The sequence below is a fragment of the Lynx rufus genome, unplaced genomic scaffold, assembly GCF_022079265.1.
Source record: "Lynx rufus isolate CCGP_SWC_20201006 ecotype Redwood Valley unplaced genomic scaffold, mLynRuf1.p SCAF_16, whole genome shotgun sequence".
Lineage (NCBI taxonomy): Eukaryota > Metazoa > Chordata > Mammalia > Carnivora > Felidae > Lynx > Lynx rufus.
The window spans coordinates 47,529,550-47,546,813 of NW_025814830.1; the positions used below are offsets into that span (position 1 = coordinate 47,529,550).

Consider the following 17,264-nt stretch of genomic DNA (forward strand, 5'->3'; position numbering starts at 1 on the left):
GATGTCTGGGTGGCTCAGTCGGTTAAGTGTCCAACTTCAGCTCAGGGCATGATCTCACGGTCTGTGAGTTAGAACCCCACATCAGGCTCTGTGCTGACAGCTCAGAGCCTGTATTTGGGAAATTGGCGGAATTCCTTTCTGATAGCAAGCTCTGTAGAAACACAGTAAATTTTTTTCTTCTTGCCTGTGATACCAGAAACTTCCCAGGCACTTTAGAGTCAATAAAAGTTACATTGTGTGTTAAAGCAGTTTTACATGAACTGTAAATGGGATTCAGGTTTTTAAAAGCCACGCACACGTGCATTCATGCATGTACACCCATGTGTTCGGATTCTGTGTTTCCCTCTCTCTCTGCCCCTCCCCTGTTCGCACTCTGTCTCTCTCTCAAAAATAAAATAAAAACATTAAAGAAATTTAAAAATTATTTTACAGGTTATATTTATTTGCTTGGGGCACCTGGGTGGCTCAGTCAGTTAAGCTCCCGACTCCTGATTTCAACTCAGGTCATGATCTCACAGTTCGTGAGTTCAAGCCCCACATCAGGCTCCATGCTTTCAGTGTGGAGCCTGCTTGGGATTCTCTCTCTCTCAAAATAAATAAATGTAAAAAAATAATTAGCTGGTTAACTTTCTCCTCATGTACTCGACACAGAACCTATTTAAAGGGTGATAACAAAACACGTTCCATAAACACTGAATTTGAACGAAAGGCGCATTGTGGGAATGACCAAGGAATACCCAAGAAGACAAAGCAAAGAACAGAAGGGCAAGTGAAAGGAAGGACAAGAGAGTCTGGGGGAAAGAGCCATACGTGAAAAACAGGGAACCACGGGAGTATACAACCAAGAGAAAATAAATCTTCAAAGGCTGGATTGGAGAGCACCTTAATGTATTCTACCTAACTGTCCCCGGGAACCTGTGTGCAGAGCCCCTCCTAGATAATAACTCAGTCCCTCGTAGGATGCCTCCAGTGAGGGAGAGCCTACTACTCATGAAGGGGAGATACATCCATTACGGACAGTTGGGATTTATGTCTTTGCTCATGCATTCTGGAAGTTACAAGCATGTGGCAAGGGCTATTCTCAAATGCTGGAGATACAAGCATGCTCAAAATGGACCAAGGCTTCATCCCACGGAATGTAAATTCTTGTGGCGAGAAAGATAATGAAAAAGTGATTATATAATATAAGCTCATGCACAAATAAGAGCTATGAAGAATCCAGCAGGTTAAGGATTCAGAGGATGACAAGAAGGAAGGATATTCTGGGCAGGCTGGCCAGAGAGGCCTCCCGGGGGAGGTACTACGTCTAGGAAGTTCTTAGCCCTTGAATTAAGTCTATCCTGTGAAGGGATTTCAAATAAATCTAAATCCCCTTCTAGTTATTCAAACAAAAATTTGAAATTATTATTTCAAATAAATCTAAATCCCCTTCTAGTTATTATCTCTGAATTTTTGTAGGTAACTAGTTACTTTTTTCTTGCCCTTGGCAAGCTTCCAAATTATTCCACTGGAGAATTCTTTGTCAAATGAATGTATTCCCAGCTTTATCACTGAAGGCCAAGAGAAAATGAAATGGCCCTTAGACAAGCTAACTTTGCAGGCACACATTTATTCCAGAAAACACGAAAAGAGGCGTACCATTGAGTGTAACTTTCAAAAACTGTTTAAAACTCATTAATAAAGGTTGTACATATCTCTTAGTGCAGTTTAAAACCCTGGACACCGCCATAAATGCTGAGTTTCTATTTTTAAAAAAAACGTGTACAGATTGCTCGTTGCTTCCTCCCAAGGCACAGATTTCAGAATCTTCACGTCCATCTCCACCTGGGCTTTTGGACAAACAGTCATGACCCAGGACCATGTCAGCACTCCTGCAATGGTTGAACCGGTGCTGAGCAAAGTGCCACTACCCTCTCCTTTGATTTGCTACGTGTTGTGTGTTGTCTCTGACTCTGCTCCTTTCTCTACTGTAACCGGTAACACAGGTTCATCTCAAGCTTTTGCTCAGCTACATCCCTCCAGTTTATTTCCCACGAACTGTCACTAAATTCAGTGTGTCCCCATTCTGCACGTGTGCACTGGGGGGTTCACAGTTATCCTTTCTCAAGGGAGGACGGCGGGGTTTTGATAAAGCAAGTGAATGGAAGTAAGAGAAAGCAAATAACCAGAAGGGTGACAGCTTCGTCTGCGGAGGCAAGATGTTAAATTTGTATGTAAGGCATTAAATTTGTGGGACTAAAATAAATGTTTTGATACTGAGGTAAAATAAAAACAATTTAATATAAAAAAGTAAAATATAAGCCATAACTTTAAGTAATAAGTACTGAGAACCCAGAAGAGAGACAATTTTAAATTCATGGCTGTGTGTGTGTGTGTGTGTGTGTGTGTGTGTGTGTGTGTGCATGTGTGTTTATACCCTGCAAATAGGCCTTCCCAAGCGTGCAATCATCTGACATGTCAGTTGCTGAATATGGTGTCTCTATGGGGCATATATGATTTCACGAGTTTTTGGTCTGGACAATTCAGACCAATTTCAATTAACATCCCTGGGAGACTTCATTGCTGACATGCCAAAGGTAAGTTTAGAAATATAAGTACATTCCAAATACACGAACCCTTTGGCTGCAGATGTGGGGGGACAAGGGGTGTCTTGTGAAGAAAAAAGTAGGGAAAAATAAACAAAACTCATGGACGTGAATGGAAAGCTGGGCCAGGACGGGTCTGGGGGATGATGTCAACACTGACACTCTTTTGTACCGGCACCAATTTCTCCTGCGTGTTCATTCACATTACTGTCCACAGAGAGACATCTTGGTTGGAGGTTCGTAGAGACCGAATTACCTTCCACTTTTGTGTAGGGTTTCCACTGGTAGAACCATCCACGGAAAGGTTTGCTGTTATATTCTGCACATTGCTGGGCTCGGAAATCCAAGCTATTTTCACTGCAAGGGTTAATATTGCACAGCTGATATACACGGCTAGAACCTGGACAGAACTTGCCACCATACTGAGGCCTAAAAATAAAATTAAAGAGCTTTAGTACTAGAGCTCACTATTAGTCACAAGCAATAATAAAGGAGGGACAAGCAAGACGAACACTGTCACAAGCTATGCAGTGCACACAGTCCATTACGAGAACGGAAATAACGTTGTACACAACACACCGTGTCCCTTCTTGTATCCATGGTGGGCATGACCCATCAGTCAAAGATTTCCCTTTCTTTACTTTCTTTCCTAAGTATAGGCCTTGGGTAGGCATCCACTGCTCAGCAACGAGCTCCAGATTAGATAAAACTTATGTGCCATCTCTGATCCAAGTTTTACATTCTGGCAATTTCCTTAAAGAGTTGATGAAGGCATCTTCTCGACACTGATTGTATCGCTGGCGTTAGGGACACTCGTAAATGCACCCAACACGTTCTTATGAATGTGGATATGTGTCCGTGTGCCACACTCACGGACACACGCACCCCACATGGGTATCAAGACTCTTCCGACGTGGACCCGACCTACTCTCCAGCTCGCCTCCCATTCCTGAACACACTCAGCTTTCTAGAGTGTGCTCTCCACCTGCCGCCACATAGGAGGTGGGGACACGGAAGAGAAAGAACAGAAAGCCCCATTCGCCACCATCTCCAATCCAGCTTTGTCAGTCATTGAGCTCGTATTCTGATTATTTATTGTCCGACTTGTCTATGTTTTATTCCAGTTGATCCTAAACTGTGAACAAAAATTCCCTTGTTTTCATCTGCATAATCACTTTTCAACTTCGTAGGTGGCCTCCTCCTCTCCTGCCAAGCACAATGGGAAATGGATTTCCAGAGAAGGGAATCCCATTAGAACATAAATAATTATGATCTAATGGCAGGCTCTTTAAGATCTCGGTAGGCAGACTGCAAAAACCAGAAGGCAATCTAAAGAAAAAAGGAGCATAAACCAAACTGAAAATTCCCAATAACGTCTTAACCAGCTCCTTCCAGGCACAAAACAATCGCTCCTTCTCCTTCCTATCTTTTTGCAGCTTTCGCCAAAGGCGAAAACCCAGCTATGGATCATCTCACACAAAAGCTCAACGCAAACATGTAACATGAAAGAAGGCTCCGGGTGAATAAACTTATGTGACTAAAATTCCTTGTCTCTTTAGGAAGCACAAGAATGCCGTAAAACACCCCTGGATTTGCTTCAGCATATTTTATCCAATCTTCGTGTAAGTGCATGCTAAGATGGATTCAACAGGAACGGGAAGTGTCACACCGCCAGAGTGAGATTGTTTCGCTATTTCGGAACATTCTGGGGCGACTACTTCAACATTTCAGCAGTCACCGTGCTGGATCAAGTCCCCGAAGACTTCTTAAATCATTATCTAAAAAGCGCTTAAAAAAAAGCCCTTAAAGTGCCATATGATAGCCTTTCTATTCATGGTCACCTTCATAAGGCATATTTAAAACTTTCTTAGTTTAAGACTTTCTGAGATTTCTGGGGCGCCTAGGGTGGCTCGGTCGGTTGAGCGTCCGACTTCGGCTCAGGGCATGATCTCGTGATCCGTGAGTTCGAGCCCCGCGTCGGGCTCTGTGCCCACGGCTCGGAGCCTGGAGCCCGCTTCGGATTCTCGGTCTCCCTCCCTCTCTGCCCCTCCCCCACAGGCACTCTGTCTCTCAAAAAAAGAAAAAACATTAAAATAACTTTTTTTTTCCAATTAGAAACGAAAAGACATTCTGAGATTTTTACAAACAACCTTCATTTAGACTACTCAGTTTCAAGGCCGTGAAAGAGGACCACAGGTGTTACTACTGCAACTGAGAAACCGTAACACAGAAAAGATCTTGAAACTTCTACAGCACCCCCTCTTTTTGTAGATGAAGTGAAAAATGGCTGAGGAGGTTCATAAAACTTGCCGAATGAAGATCACACAGCCAGCAAGAGAGGGAGCACAGCTGAGCCCCCTATCTTCCACTCCACCTGCATTTAACTGAGCGAGGCAACAACAGAGGCCAGCATGGAAGAGGAAGACGGTCATGCACGATGCTTAGGAGGCTGGCCTTTTATAATGAGGCAGATCTGGATTTAAATATCCTCTACCTCTTCCTCGCTCATCTTTAGGCAATTCTGTTTCACCTTGTAACCTGTCACGGGGGGGCAGTTGTGATGATTAACGGAGATGATGTTTGTAAAGAATTTAGGGCTGACAAACTATGGAAGCAGCCCAAGTAGGCATCGGTAGATGAATGGATAAAAAAGAGGTGGTATATATATATACAGTAGAGTATTACTCAGCCATAAAGAAGAATCAAATCTTGCCACATGCAATGACATGGATGGAGCTCGAGAATACTATGCTAAGCGAAATGAGTCAGAGAAAGACAAATACCCTAAGATCTCACTTTGTATGTGGAATTTAAGAAACAAAACAATCATGGGGGGCAAAGAGAGAGGAAGCAAACCAAGAATCCGACTCAACTCTAGAGAACAAACTGATAGTTACCGAGGGGGAGGGAGGTGGGAGGATGTGTGAAATGGGGGATAGGGATTAAAAAGTATATTTATCATGAATAAAATAAAGCGATAAAGAACACAAAGCTCACAAAATAAATGAGATACCGTCTTCAAACAACAACAAAAAAAGAATACAGGACTGAGTCTAGGGCAGAGTTAGCACAAAAGAATCCTAACTATTTTCAAATGCTTTCTGCTTTTAACGACTGGTAAGAATCTGCACTTTTCCAGCACATCCTCAAATAGAGGTACATTTTTCTGCAGCTGTAAACAGGAGCGTTGGGATAAATTAACAGAAAATTCCACCATGACATCCCTTGGTGTACTGAGATTAAAAACAAAAACATAAACGGTCAGGAAGCAAACGTCTGGGAACACGATTTTGTTCTTACGTTAGACCATTATAAAATATACTCATATTTACTTCTGCATAATATATCATGTCCTGACTACAAATGTTTGTAATATTGGCTGGGTGATCAGTGGGATCGGGAGGGGAGCTCTGTTAATAAAGACAGCCAGACAGACTGACTGACTCCTGGGTCCCTCCAGACTTACTCAGTAAGAATATAGGATGGGGCAGGGGGCACCTGGGTGGCTCAGTTGGTTGAGTTTCTGACTTCAGCTCAGGTTGTGATCTCACAGTTCCTGAGTCTGAGCTCCACATCAGGCTCACTATTGTCATCACAGAGCCTGTGTCAGATCTTCTGTCCTCCTCTCTCTCTGCCCCTCCCCCACTCCCACGTGTGCACTCTCTCTCAAAAATAAATAAAAACATCAAAAAAAAAAAAGAATATACGATAGGGAAAATCCAGAAATCAGTATTTTTTTAAAGCACAGTTGGTGATTCTAATAATCACCTGAGCCTGGAAATCACCGGTTGGAAAATGGGCCAGAGGTTTGATTCAATTATTATTCTAGAACCATGACTCTCTGGTGGCGTATTATTTGTCGTCAAATAGACTTGCAATTTAGGAAAGTTCTATAATACCTCGGCATGTTTAGTTTTCACTACTCTAATTTTTGCTATTTGCTTGAACAGACTTCATAGAAATTCCACTAGGCTCTTGCAGAGCATAATAATTGAAGAGTCAGAGAACCAGAAACAATGTCAGAGGGTTAAAACCGGGGGCTCTTGGTCTGACTCTATCACTACCGGCTTGATGACCCGGGGAAAGATGGCAGCACTTGTGCCCCCCATCTCCCCTGGTTCCCCATTTGTCAAGTGACTGGATTAGACAGCAGGTCGCAACTCATGTCTCTGTTCTAGTTGGATGGGGAGCAAAGGCCTGGAGAAATGTTTGGAGAAGGTTCCTGAGGCACTGTAGGACCTGGGAGGCAACAGAACTTCTACCAGTTAAAAATGTCCCCCCTGCCACGCCTGGCATAGGAAAAAGAAGAAGAAGGGCCATGTGTGTGTGGTACCAGTCATTCCAGGACCAGATAACCTCTAAACACTTTGGAAGCTGACAAGTTGGATAAAGCTGTGAACTGGCCAGGAATAATTCATTTTTATGAAACAAAGTATGTTCTGGGAAAACGATCATTAAGTGAAATAAAAGCTCCCCGCGCTCCTCACAGGAGAAAATGAAATTGCTTAGGCTGAGTGATGGGAACAGACCAAACGCATAATAAACTAAAGCAAAGGAGAAATCAGTAATCCGAAATGGAGGGGAACCCCCACCCCACCCCAGCTTTACTACAACGAAGTGAAATAACAACAGAGAACAACTAATTCAATTGCCTTGGGACAGCTGCTCATGTACTTGTCTTATCTGTGACGCATAATCAAAGTAAACAGTATCTTGAGGAGCCTTCATCTGGTTTAAAATGATAAAACACCACCAAATGGAACTACATGAGGGATTCTTTTACTAGGCATTTCCAAAATTACACTATGATATTTCCATGAACAATGCGCTATTATAATGAGAGTTCTCAATCCCACAGATATGAGAGAGGTTTTAATTTAAACCTCAGGGGTGTTATTCATGCACTTTACCAGCAGAGCTATTAAATTAGGTAATCTATTTCTTTCTTGGGAAAATACCGAGATTGTAAAGTGTTGTGATGTATGAAAACCAGATCCATGAAATAGGCTGAAAAAATGAAAAGCAATAGAATGATTTTAGGAATTCTATCCAAGATATGGGCTACATTCAAAGTACGAGGAGGGTGGTTTTAATAATCTGGTGTAAGCTGTAAATGCATCACAAGCCTGTCTACCGTCACACCTAGTTACCGGGTCTTGGATAAGCCAGCGAGTTTCAAATGGGGATGGCTTTGCCCCTAGAGGACATTGGCCCCCTCTAGTGCCTGGAGACACAGGGTTGTTGGGGGAGCGGCAGTCATCCTACTGACATCTGGTGGGTAGAGGCCGGGCCGCTGCCCAACATCCTGCCGTGTGCTGGACAAACCCCATAACAGAGATTTTCCAGCCTCAAGCGTCAAGAGTGCCGAAGTTGAAAAATCCTGCATCTGCCTGCTATCCCAAATTGCTACCCAGCAAACCATGGTCAAGGTGTCTTCCGACCCTTTCTTTTATCTTGGAACAAACTGGCCTCTTGACCCAGCGCAGATTGCTAACTCGGATGAGATACCAGGTCTCTTTAAAACTTCCCTTTTGCTCCCTCTCGCTTTCCCAGTTTTACCAAGGAGGAATCCAGAGCAGGGACAGTACGCTGCCTATGGCCATACAGCTGGAAAGACGCAGGGCCAGGAGGCGAACCTAGGGTCCTGGGATTAGGAGCCTGGGTTCTTGACCTTCAAGCTACACCACCACTCGAACAGTGCTGGAAAACGAAATCTGTTTTCCCAGGACCCATCACATTCTTCTCTCTCTACCACATTCTCCAAAACCCAATTTCACCGGTAACGCCTCTCTCCACCCCCTCCCCCTTGCTTTTGAGGACTCACCCTCTGCTACCCTGTGCTCCCGATGAGTTCAGGATGAAGGTGGCAAAAGCCACACAGAGGCGGGGTCCTTGTGCTGGACACCCATTGCATGCTCCCCAGTATGTCAGGCATTCTACAGACCCAGTTCTAATCCCCACACCCCCAAAACTTCAGAGGTAGGTAGTATTATCTCCAATTTATACGTAAGCCCAGGTTCAGAGTTCAAGTGAACTCCCCAAAGTCACACAGTTAATAAATGGCAGACCCAGGATTTGCAGTCTGAGCTCTCGCTCTCAAACCCAGTCTCTCTCTACATCACTGTGCCAATCAGGAAATGTACATCTCACACGCATTTCACGTGGGAATTAGAGCAGATAAAACTAACATAAAACCGCCTTCGTTTTCAAAGAATACAGACGGCGGTTCAGAATCCCAGCGAGGGTGCCTGCAGGTGGCCAGGGACCAATCTCAGGCTGTAGCCCTCGTGATTAGTCCTCCTGGTCCTCTGTTTTAAGAAAGTTGAATTTGTTGTCAATATCTTAACAATCGGGAAATTTCACACACATTTTTTTTTTTTTTTGGACTTCTGGTTTCTCTTGAAAAGTCAGGCAGATCTGTCAACACGTGTTGATGTACATTCCTGCAAGGCAAAAATCAGCATATTTTCCCCAGTTCATCAGTTTGACACACACACACACACACACACACACACACACACACACACACACACATTCCGCTGGCCAAGCTTCTCTGGTCTACATCACAGGCATTTGATCGTGTGACCGTGTGGGTCTCATTTAGATTCAGAAAGTAGCTCAGACTATTGAGCTGAGTCTCTGATCGGCGTCATATTCACGCACAGAGTAACTCCTTGCTTGCTGTTAAGTTCCTGACCGCTTCACCCCTTTTGATGCAAACAGTAAAATCCTAGTTGATTGCTATTAACCAGAGGGAAGAAAACACTTCCCAACAGTATGTAAGCAGAACAAAACAAAAACAGTACATTCTTGCCTTACAAATACTGATTTTCTGTTGCAGCCTTACTTGGGGTTATTGCAGTGTCTCTCTTGATACTTGACTCCGCCACCACAAGTTCGGGAACACTCGGACCACTTCGACCAGGCAGACCACTGGCCGTGGACGGGCCGGGGCCCGTGATCCCCAAACTTTACGCACTGGCCTTGCCGACACCACTGTGAAAAGAACGTGTGACATGTTTCTTGTCAGAGTCCGCCTGGGAAAGGGCAAGGAGGTGTAGACACCTGTTCGTGAACAGGAAAAACGAGTATGGGGGCCAAAGGGAGAACGCAGGACACCTCGAGAGCGCTTCACGAACACCCGGTCACTCTGCATTTATTGCATGCGTTTTGAAAGGCTGACATCTAGCGAAGACCGGTCTGTCACCAGCCGGCCGAGTAGTACATGCTTTGTGAGCTGTCGAGGTGACGTGTTCAGATAAGATTCCACCCAAGGGCCAAGGGAGAGCTCGCAGGCACAGCGACAAGGGTGCCTCCCCCCCGACCTTTAGACACAAGGCTGCTTAAAGAACAATGTGGATCATTCACTCAAGGAGAACCGGTTTTTTAGGTCCTAACACAGAATTTATCATTCTGATTACTCATCATAAAAACAGACATTTTTGTTTATCCCCAGCCATCCCTACAGAGCACGTCTTACGAAACAGACTAGCTCTCCGTCCACACGCATTGTGCTTTTAGGTAACACCCTTTGACCTTACGGCTGTGTGAAAGGCTCCTACTCCAGACCCTGAACCGATGACTTTGAACTCTCTGAGTGTCTTTTATGAATTAGCTCTGGGTCTTTCATTTGCCAACGGTCTGGTCAAGCCAGGGCGAGAGAGCTGTTTTCTGTGCTAACCTTTCCTTCTATTTTCCTTTGTGATACATTCCAGGCTTTGCCGGTCATCTCTGTCCTTGGGGACTGCTTGAGCCTCTCGTAGTGGTTTTATGCCTGTGGTGCTTTTATTATGAGCAAGTTCTGCATGACTTAGTGTAACTGCACACTTTCCTGAAAGCCTCTGCCACGAGATCCAGCGGGTTGAGGTTTGGACCGTGCCAGCTTCTGCCGAAGAGTGAGGGTTGAGTCGCAGAATTATGGGAGAGCTGTTTGACTTTCCAAGTCCTCGCTTTTCCCCTGGGATACATGTGGCTTCTCGGCTGTTTATTGAGTTGCTAGTGCACTGTGCCTGGGTGAAGATACTGCTTCCTTCCTTCGATTCTTGCTGGGTGCGGATTAATTCTTGTGTTTTTAATTTGTCTTTGCCCCGGATTAATTTCACAGTCTGCCTGAAATCACAGAACACTGTTGAGAACTTTCAGGGGGGAAGCAGTTGGTTAGTAGAGGATTTTGTCTACTGTAAGCAGGAATCAGAATCTATCCTCCCAGGAATCCCCCGGGGCCAGGACTCTCCCTGGCTGAGCCCAGTGGCTGAGACAAAAAAACAACAGCCAACAAGAGAAACAGTTCCAGTTTACGAAGTTGCTTCTAGGTGCCGGAAATGGTACAGGAACGGGGAGAGAAGGACTTCCCATGCAGGGTCTAACATAATCCTCCCAAGGTGCTATGGAGTTAATAACTATTTCTGGATGAGAGAAACGTAGCAAGGAAATACTAACGCAGCACCACGGAGATGGAGACTTCACTTAAACTCAGTAACCAAAGCTCCTCAACAGGATACGGATCCTTCGCGCCTCAGAGGCAAACGGTCCACCGATGTATCTTAACCCTGGTTTCTTTTTTTAAGAAATGTGTTTTAAGATCCATTCCAAACCTTCAATTAATTTAACTTTACTTCACTATTTTTCCGAGTATTGTCTTAGGTTGCTAACGGATTGTTTCCTTCGGCTTGTCCATTCGGTATAGAAAACAGGAATAAATATATAAATGCAACGCACACCGACACACCCTCTTTGGATCTAACTGCAGAGGCTTTTAGGAAAGTGTGCAGTTATGCTAAGTCATGCAGAGGTTGCTCATAATATACACACACACACACACATATATATATATATGGACACACACATGCATAATCCACATATACGTATAAAATTCTACACACGTAATTTAGCTATCCATCTATATACATATACTGATATATACTTCTTCTAATTTCAAATTGAACGGCCAGATCTGGGCAGACACCTTTCCTGACAGATACCAAGCATGAGCCTTTCTTTCCTTCTCCACACAAGTAGATAAAAGTACGTGGCTTTTCATATCCTCACACGTTTACAGAAGATTCATGGTACAAAAGTCACCGAATGACCAGGGACGAGATAGGGAGGGAGAAGGATTGGGTCACGTTCCAGTTATAAAGGAACACGTGAACACAACATGGAATAGTTGCTAATCCGTAGGACACTCGAGATAAAGCGTAAGACATGCTTATGCTTATAAGAGCCCTGGCCTCATGGAGTTCACAGTCTCACGAAGAGTCAGTTTCATCCCCCCGTGGAGGAAGAGTACCACGTACGTAGATGCAATGGTAACCATACCGGTGTGATGATGGATGGAGCTCATCTAAATGCTTTCTGTGCTGGGGACCCTCAGAGTCGAGGGCGTTCCCCCACTATTGAGAACTGCAGTCTGGTCTTCTAAAATAATGATGGGGGTGGGAGTGGCACTAGGACATCTGTTTTCGAACTTCTGGCTTGAATTGTCTCAGGTTACAGTAACTAAAATCTAACCCGGGGCATTTTCAGCCCCATGGAACTAGATCCCTGGTGTATTTATGCAATAAAAACCTTAGGAGCGCTTGGGTGGCTCAGTCGGTTGAGCGTCCGACTTCAGCTCAGGTCACGATCTTACAGTATGTGAGTTCAAGCCCCGGGTCGGGCTCTGGGCTAACAGCTCAGAGCTTGCAGCCTGCTTCGGATCCTGGCTCCCTCTCTCTCTCTCTGCCCCTCCCCCGCTCATGCTCTCTCTCACTCTCAAAATAAACATTAAAAAAAATTTTTTTTTAATGTGAAACCCATGCCATTTGACACTTACTTTCCTCATTTCTTATATCCATTTTTTTCTTGCACATCCCTCTTATGTTTAATGCTGTTGCCTTCATAATCAGAATATACCCACTAATCCTTGAGGTGCAAGTCCTAAATTTTGACGCTTTAAAAAATAAGAATGACTTCAGCACTACTTACATGTTCAATTAATGAATTCACTGCTTTCCCTTACCACACCTAAAACAACTCCATGCATATTTTCAGTGAGAACCCTTATTGGAATTTTCTAAGATGGGTATCTTGGGTGAAAAGTGGCATGTAATGCCTCCATGTTTTAAAGATTCATTTCCTTTAAACTCAAAGAGTTAAAAAAAATGCAAATCTTCTAAAAGATGCTGAGTGACTTAATATCAGAAAGCATTCTCTGAACATTCATTAATTTTCAGGTCCTGTATCTCTACCTTCATGGTCAATCTCTCACTGAATGTCTCTCCCATCCAACTGAGGAACTTCCATTCAAATCCCAGCATCCGTCGTGGTGTACCCACTCACTGTACTTCTTTCTAAGTGCACACCTAATTCTGAGCATCGACAGTAAGTAGGTGCTTAAAGAAGGTATGTTTCAAAAGACGGTCAGAGTTATTGGCTTCTGCACAGGTAGCTCCCCCCACTAGACTGAGTTCTTGAAGACATAAAACTGAATTGTGTTTATCTTTGTAACCCCCGAGCCTCCTGTCTCTGATATCTAGTAGTCAATAAATTATTGCACGAATGAGTTCACTTTAAATGACCGAGTCTTCTATACAGGCTCGTGCTGCCTTGACAGACCCAAAAACAGAGATCAAAGAACTTGGAATATCTCCATGCTCCCCTCTTTCATAGCTTCTTGGTTGCGATCTTTCAAAGGAATGCCCCAAATCTGGACCATTTCCTGCTACGTCAAGTGCACCTGTCCTCCAGACATTAGCGGGGAAGGAGGAAAAAACCCAGGAACTAATATATGAATGTTCTTCACTCAAAACACAGAAATCTCCCATAATCTCCCATATTGGAGACGATTCTTTAGATTGACGGTATTTGCTGGCTCAAGGATTTCTGGTACACCCTAGACGGAGATGCAGCTTATCCTTTGCTAGGAATCCCTCTAAGTGATGGGACTCCAGTGAGCATGTCAGAAGCCCAACGATAGGTCCTGGGAGGTGAGCAGTAGGGGCCTTGTATCAGGGTAGAGTCCTTCCTTTGCTACTAAACAGGACATCTGCTCCTTGAAGCTCTTCTATACTGAATCAAGTTTAACACAAACAGTATACAATAAAATCCACCAGCTTGCTGAAATAGAAATATTTCATCTAAAAATGGAAACCAAAGGCAAAAAGAAAAAAAATCACCCTAAACGCTTGAGCCAACTGGGTTATATTAGCACTGAGTTTTTATAATAACTGCTTAAATAATGCTGATTAATTTAAAGAGTAGTCAGAAAATGTATGCAGCAGCCAAGGTATTCCATTCTGAAGTTACAGTACAGATAATTTGTACAATGGTTTGTTTCTACATGTTATCATGTTTCCAGAACTAGAGACTAACAAGTATGCAGTTTACCATACTCAAGCCACAAACGGTCCCTTCTGCCGCGGGCATGAACTTGGTCTCACACCTGTGACCCACTCGGTGGCACCAAAGGGACTTGCAAATGTCCTGAAAGAAAAGAAGAAGCTGGTAAGGGTGTCAATACAACAAAAATGCAAATATCCAAAGTCTTTTGTATACGATATCATATTTTGAGGCAGCTGGAATGGGACATTGTCCAGGAAGCGGAGGCAAGTGACGTCGGGAGCGGCCAGGTAACCGGTAAATACGCTGTAGCAAATGTACAAGCAGGAAGTTTCCGCACTGCCGACATGGGTGTTTGGTAATGACGGGGAGGTAATGACAGTTCATTTAGGGACCATTTGGCTTGAAACCAAGAGACCTGGTTTGTAATGACAACTACCACCACCATGAGTGACACAAAAGAAGCCCAAACTGGAATCAAGCACAACGGATTCAGATCCTCGCCCCCGAATTCGAGGTTCCCGGCCCTAGGGACATGTTGCGGAAGGGTCTGAAGTGTGGTTTTCTCAACTGTGGAGATGGTGATCGAAGCACCTCTTTCCTCTGGAGGGTTGTTCTCAAGGGTAAATGATGTAAATGATCATCACCAGCGTCCTTATCTTTATAGTAATTTTCAAGCATTTCAGCAATTTTCACACGAGAGCATCAAATAGCTTAACTCTCATGCTAGACTGTGGCAGGCAGAACACCGTCCCCCAAAAATGACCACATCCCTACCACTGGTGCTTGTGACTTTGCGCATTTACGTAGCAAAGGAGAATTAAAGGTGCAGATGCAATCAGGGTTGCAGTTGACCTTGAGGTGGGGAGACTATCTTCGATTTTCCAGATGGGCCCAAGACAACCACAGGGACCCTTGAAGAGGGCAGGGGAAGATAGAAGAGAGTCAGAGGGAGGACAGCGTGAGGAGGGCCAAGGTGGATGTTGCTGCTTGGAAGGCGGAGGATGGGGCCGCTGAGCCAAGGAATGAAGGAGGCCTGCAGAAGCTGGAGAAGGCAAGAAAATGGCTTCTCTTCTAGAGCTTCCAGGAGGGCCACAAGCCTGCTGACACTTGATTTTAGCCCAGCGGCACTTACTTCATGTGTCCACCTCCAGAAATGTAAGAAAATAAACGTGTGTTGCTTTAAGTCATTAAGTTCATGGAAAGTTATTAGAGCGGTCATAGGAAACTAATACTAACACCATTTAGTGGTGCTCACTAAACGAATTCCGCACATAAACTAATTTAGATGAGGGAACTGAACGAGCTATTGACATTTCAAAGCCGCCAAGTCACACAGCTGGTAAGTGGCAAAGGCCAGACTCCAACTGGCCTGATTCCAGCCAGCATCCTTGACCACTACTCTGGGCTTGGATTTGCCATTAATGGAGGTTGGAAAGCTCTCAGCTTCTCTGGGCCTCAGTTACCTACCTATGAAATAAGGCAACGGAACCAGATTCCTTCCAGCTCAAACAGCTAAAGTTGCTCTTCAGAATTATGTCATTAATAGAATGTCAAAATCATGAAATGTCAAAATGATTCCATTTCGTTTGCCACATTCTATTTACTGGGATAGAAGTGTGAATGCATACAATTTGGGGGAAAACATGAACCACCAGGGAGGAAACAAAATGATTTTTGCGGTCACTCGGTGTAACCCTGAAGAGTCAATTAACCGGGCACCCAATCCCCCAAGCATTCTAGCTCGTATCGATTTCATGGTTGGAAAATATGGCAAGGACACGCTTAGGCGTTATTTCACACACAAAAAGTTTTCCACAGAACAAGGAAAGAAAATGGAGGGAAACCAGAGATCTGTGCAGGGAGCCTGATCTTGTGGACCAAAAAAATCCTTCCCCCCCGCAAAAGAGAAGGGAAGGGTGTTCGGGACTCCGCTCGGGAACACCACCAGCAGGAGCCCCACGCAGGTGCCACACATACCACTTTCAAATCTCAAAACAGCTCATAAGACACGATATGTCAATGTTTCCCACAGAAGGGGACCTGGCCACTGACATTAGTAGAAAGCATAAGGCAGTCTGCCAACGAGTGAATCAACTTCATCATCTCCGCGAGCCCTTACATGTGTCACCCCGGGCCTGAGGGAACAACTTAATGTGGAAAAAGAGTCCATATCAAAATGGAGAAATAGGAGGTCACCATTGAAACAAAGCCACAGTCTGAGAGGCTCTCAGAATTAAACTGTTTTCCCTCTTACAGCCAGCAGGAAGCCATAACCCACACCCCTAGCCTATGTGGCCACCGCCAAAACGACCTTGGGACAGACCGAAGCAAAGGCGACCCAGATTCCACAGCCCGATGCCAAGCCACAGGGCTAAGAAAAAGGGGCAGCTGGAGAAGACCAGGAAAATAAGGCAAAACACAAAAACACAGGATTCCAGAGTGAAATCAGACGGGCTGTATGAACATGTTATTTCTTTTGTGGTGAAGTACATAAGTCAAACGTAATTATAGCCAACTACATGCTTTGACGACCTTGAGAACCCTCTGAGAAAGCTCCCCTTCAAAGTAAACAGAAATGGGAGTTTGCACTTTTTTGCTTCTCTTCCTTCTTTATTTTCCCCAGCATATTCAACTAACTTTTCCTTATCTGTAATTCCCCAGACTTAAGTCATAATTTAAGGGAGAAAGAATTAACCACAGAGACTCCAAGATCTCATGCTGCCTGGATGTGATTTTTAAGGAGACTCTCAATACTATACTCTGTCCTGTCATCGTTGACCGTGTTGTCCTGTTGTATTCTAAAGATTCCGAAAGATGCCCCTTCAAGCGAAACCTGAGGTGCTAAAAATGTTAGTGGTCTTTGCGAATCAAATTTCATAACGCCCTTAACACATCTGAAACAGAATTCCCCATCTTTCCCCCCAAACCTGAGTCATGTTCAGCCTCTTCCAGCTCATGACATGACCCCTCCAGACTTCCGACTGCTCAACCAAAAGCCCTAGAGTCCTCCTTGACTCCTCTTGTTCTCCCAGGTAAGTCAGCCACTCCTGCTTTCTTGAGGAGGGATGAGAAGGGGAGAGAGGCATAATCGTCCACTTTATGGAAATGGGAGTGCTAAAGAAATGTCAGCTTTGATTGCCATTCTGATTTCAGTAAATGACTCCTGGGTATCTGCCAACATGGTGGGCACATGCTAGGCCCTACAGATACTGTCCATCCACTGAGGCAAGAGACATACCTCATCAGCTATAACATAGTATCACAAGTTTATGATGGTGACATAAAGGGTACAGATGGAGGCCGGGGGAAAGGAATGTTTCAGTCTCCTTGGGGAAAATAGGAGGTAACGCTTGTGCT

General features: G+C 44.4%; 1 protein-coding gene across 1 annotated transcript in view; it reads right to left on the reverse strand.

Moving 5' to 3' along the window:
• Positions 1-17,264, reverse strand: part of ADAMTS18 (ADAM metallopeptidase with thrombospondin type 1 motif 18) — a 139,139-nt gene that overhangs the window by 42,062 nt on the left and 79,813 nt on the right. Inside the window, exons 11-13 of the mRNA XM_047079265.1 lie at positions 13,953-14,048; positions 9,433-9,581; positions 2,842-3,014 (exon numbers count right to left, since the gene is read on the reverse strand). Of these exons, the coding sequence (XP_046935221.1) occupies positions 2,842-3,014; positions 9,433-9,581; positions 13,953-14,048 (418 nt within the window). The remainder of the gene's footprint in view (positions 1-2,841; positions 3,015-9,432; positions 9,582-13,952; positions 14,049-17,264) is intronic.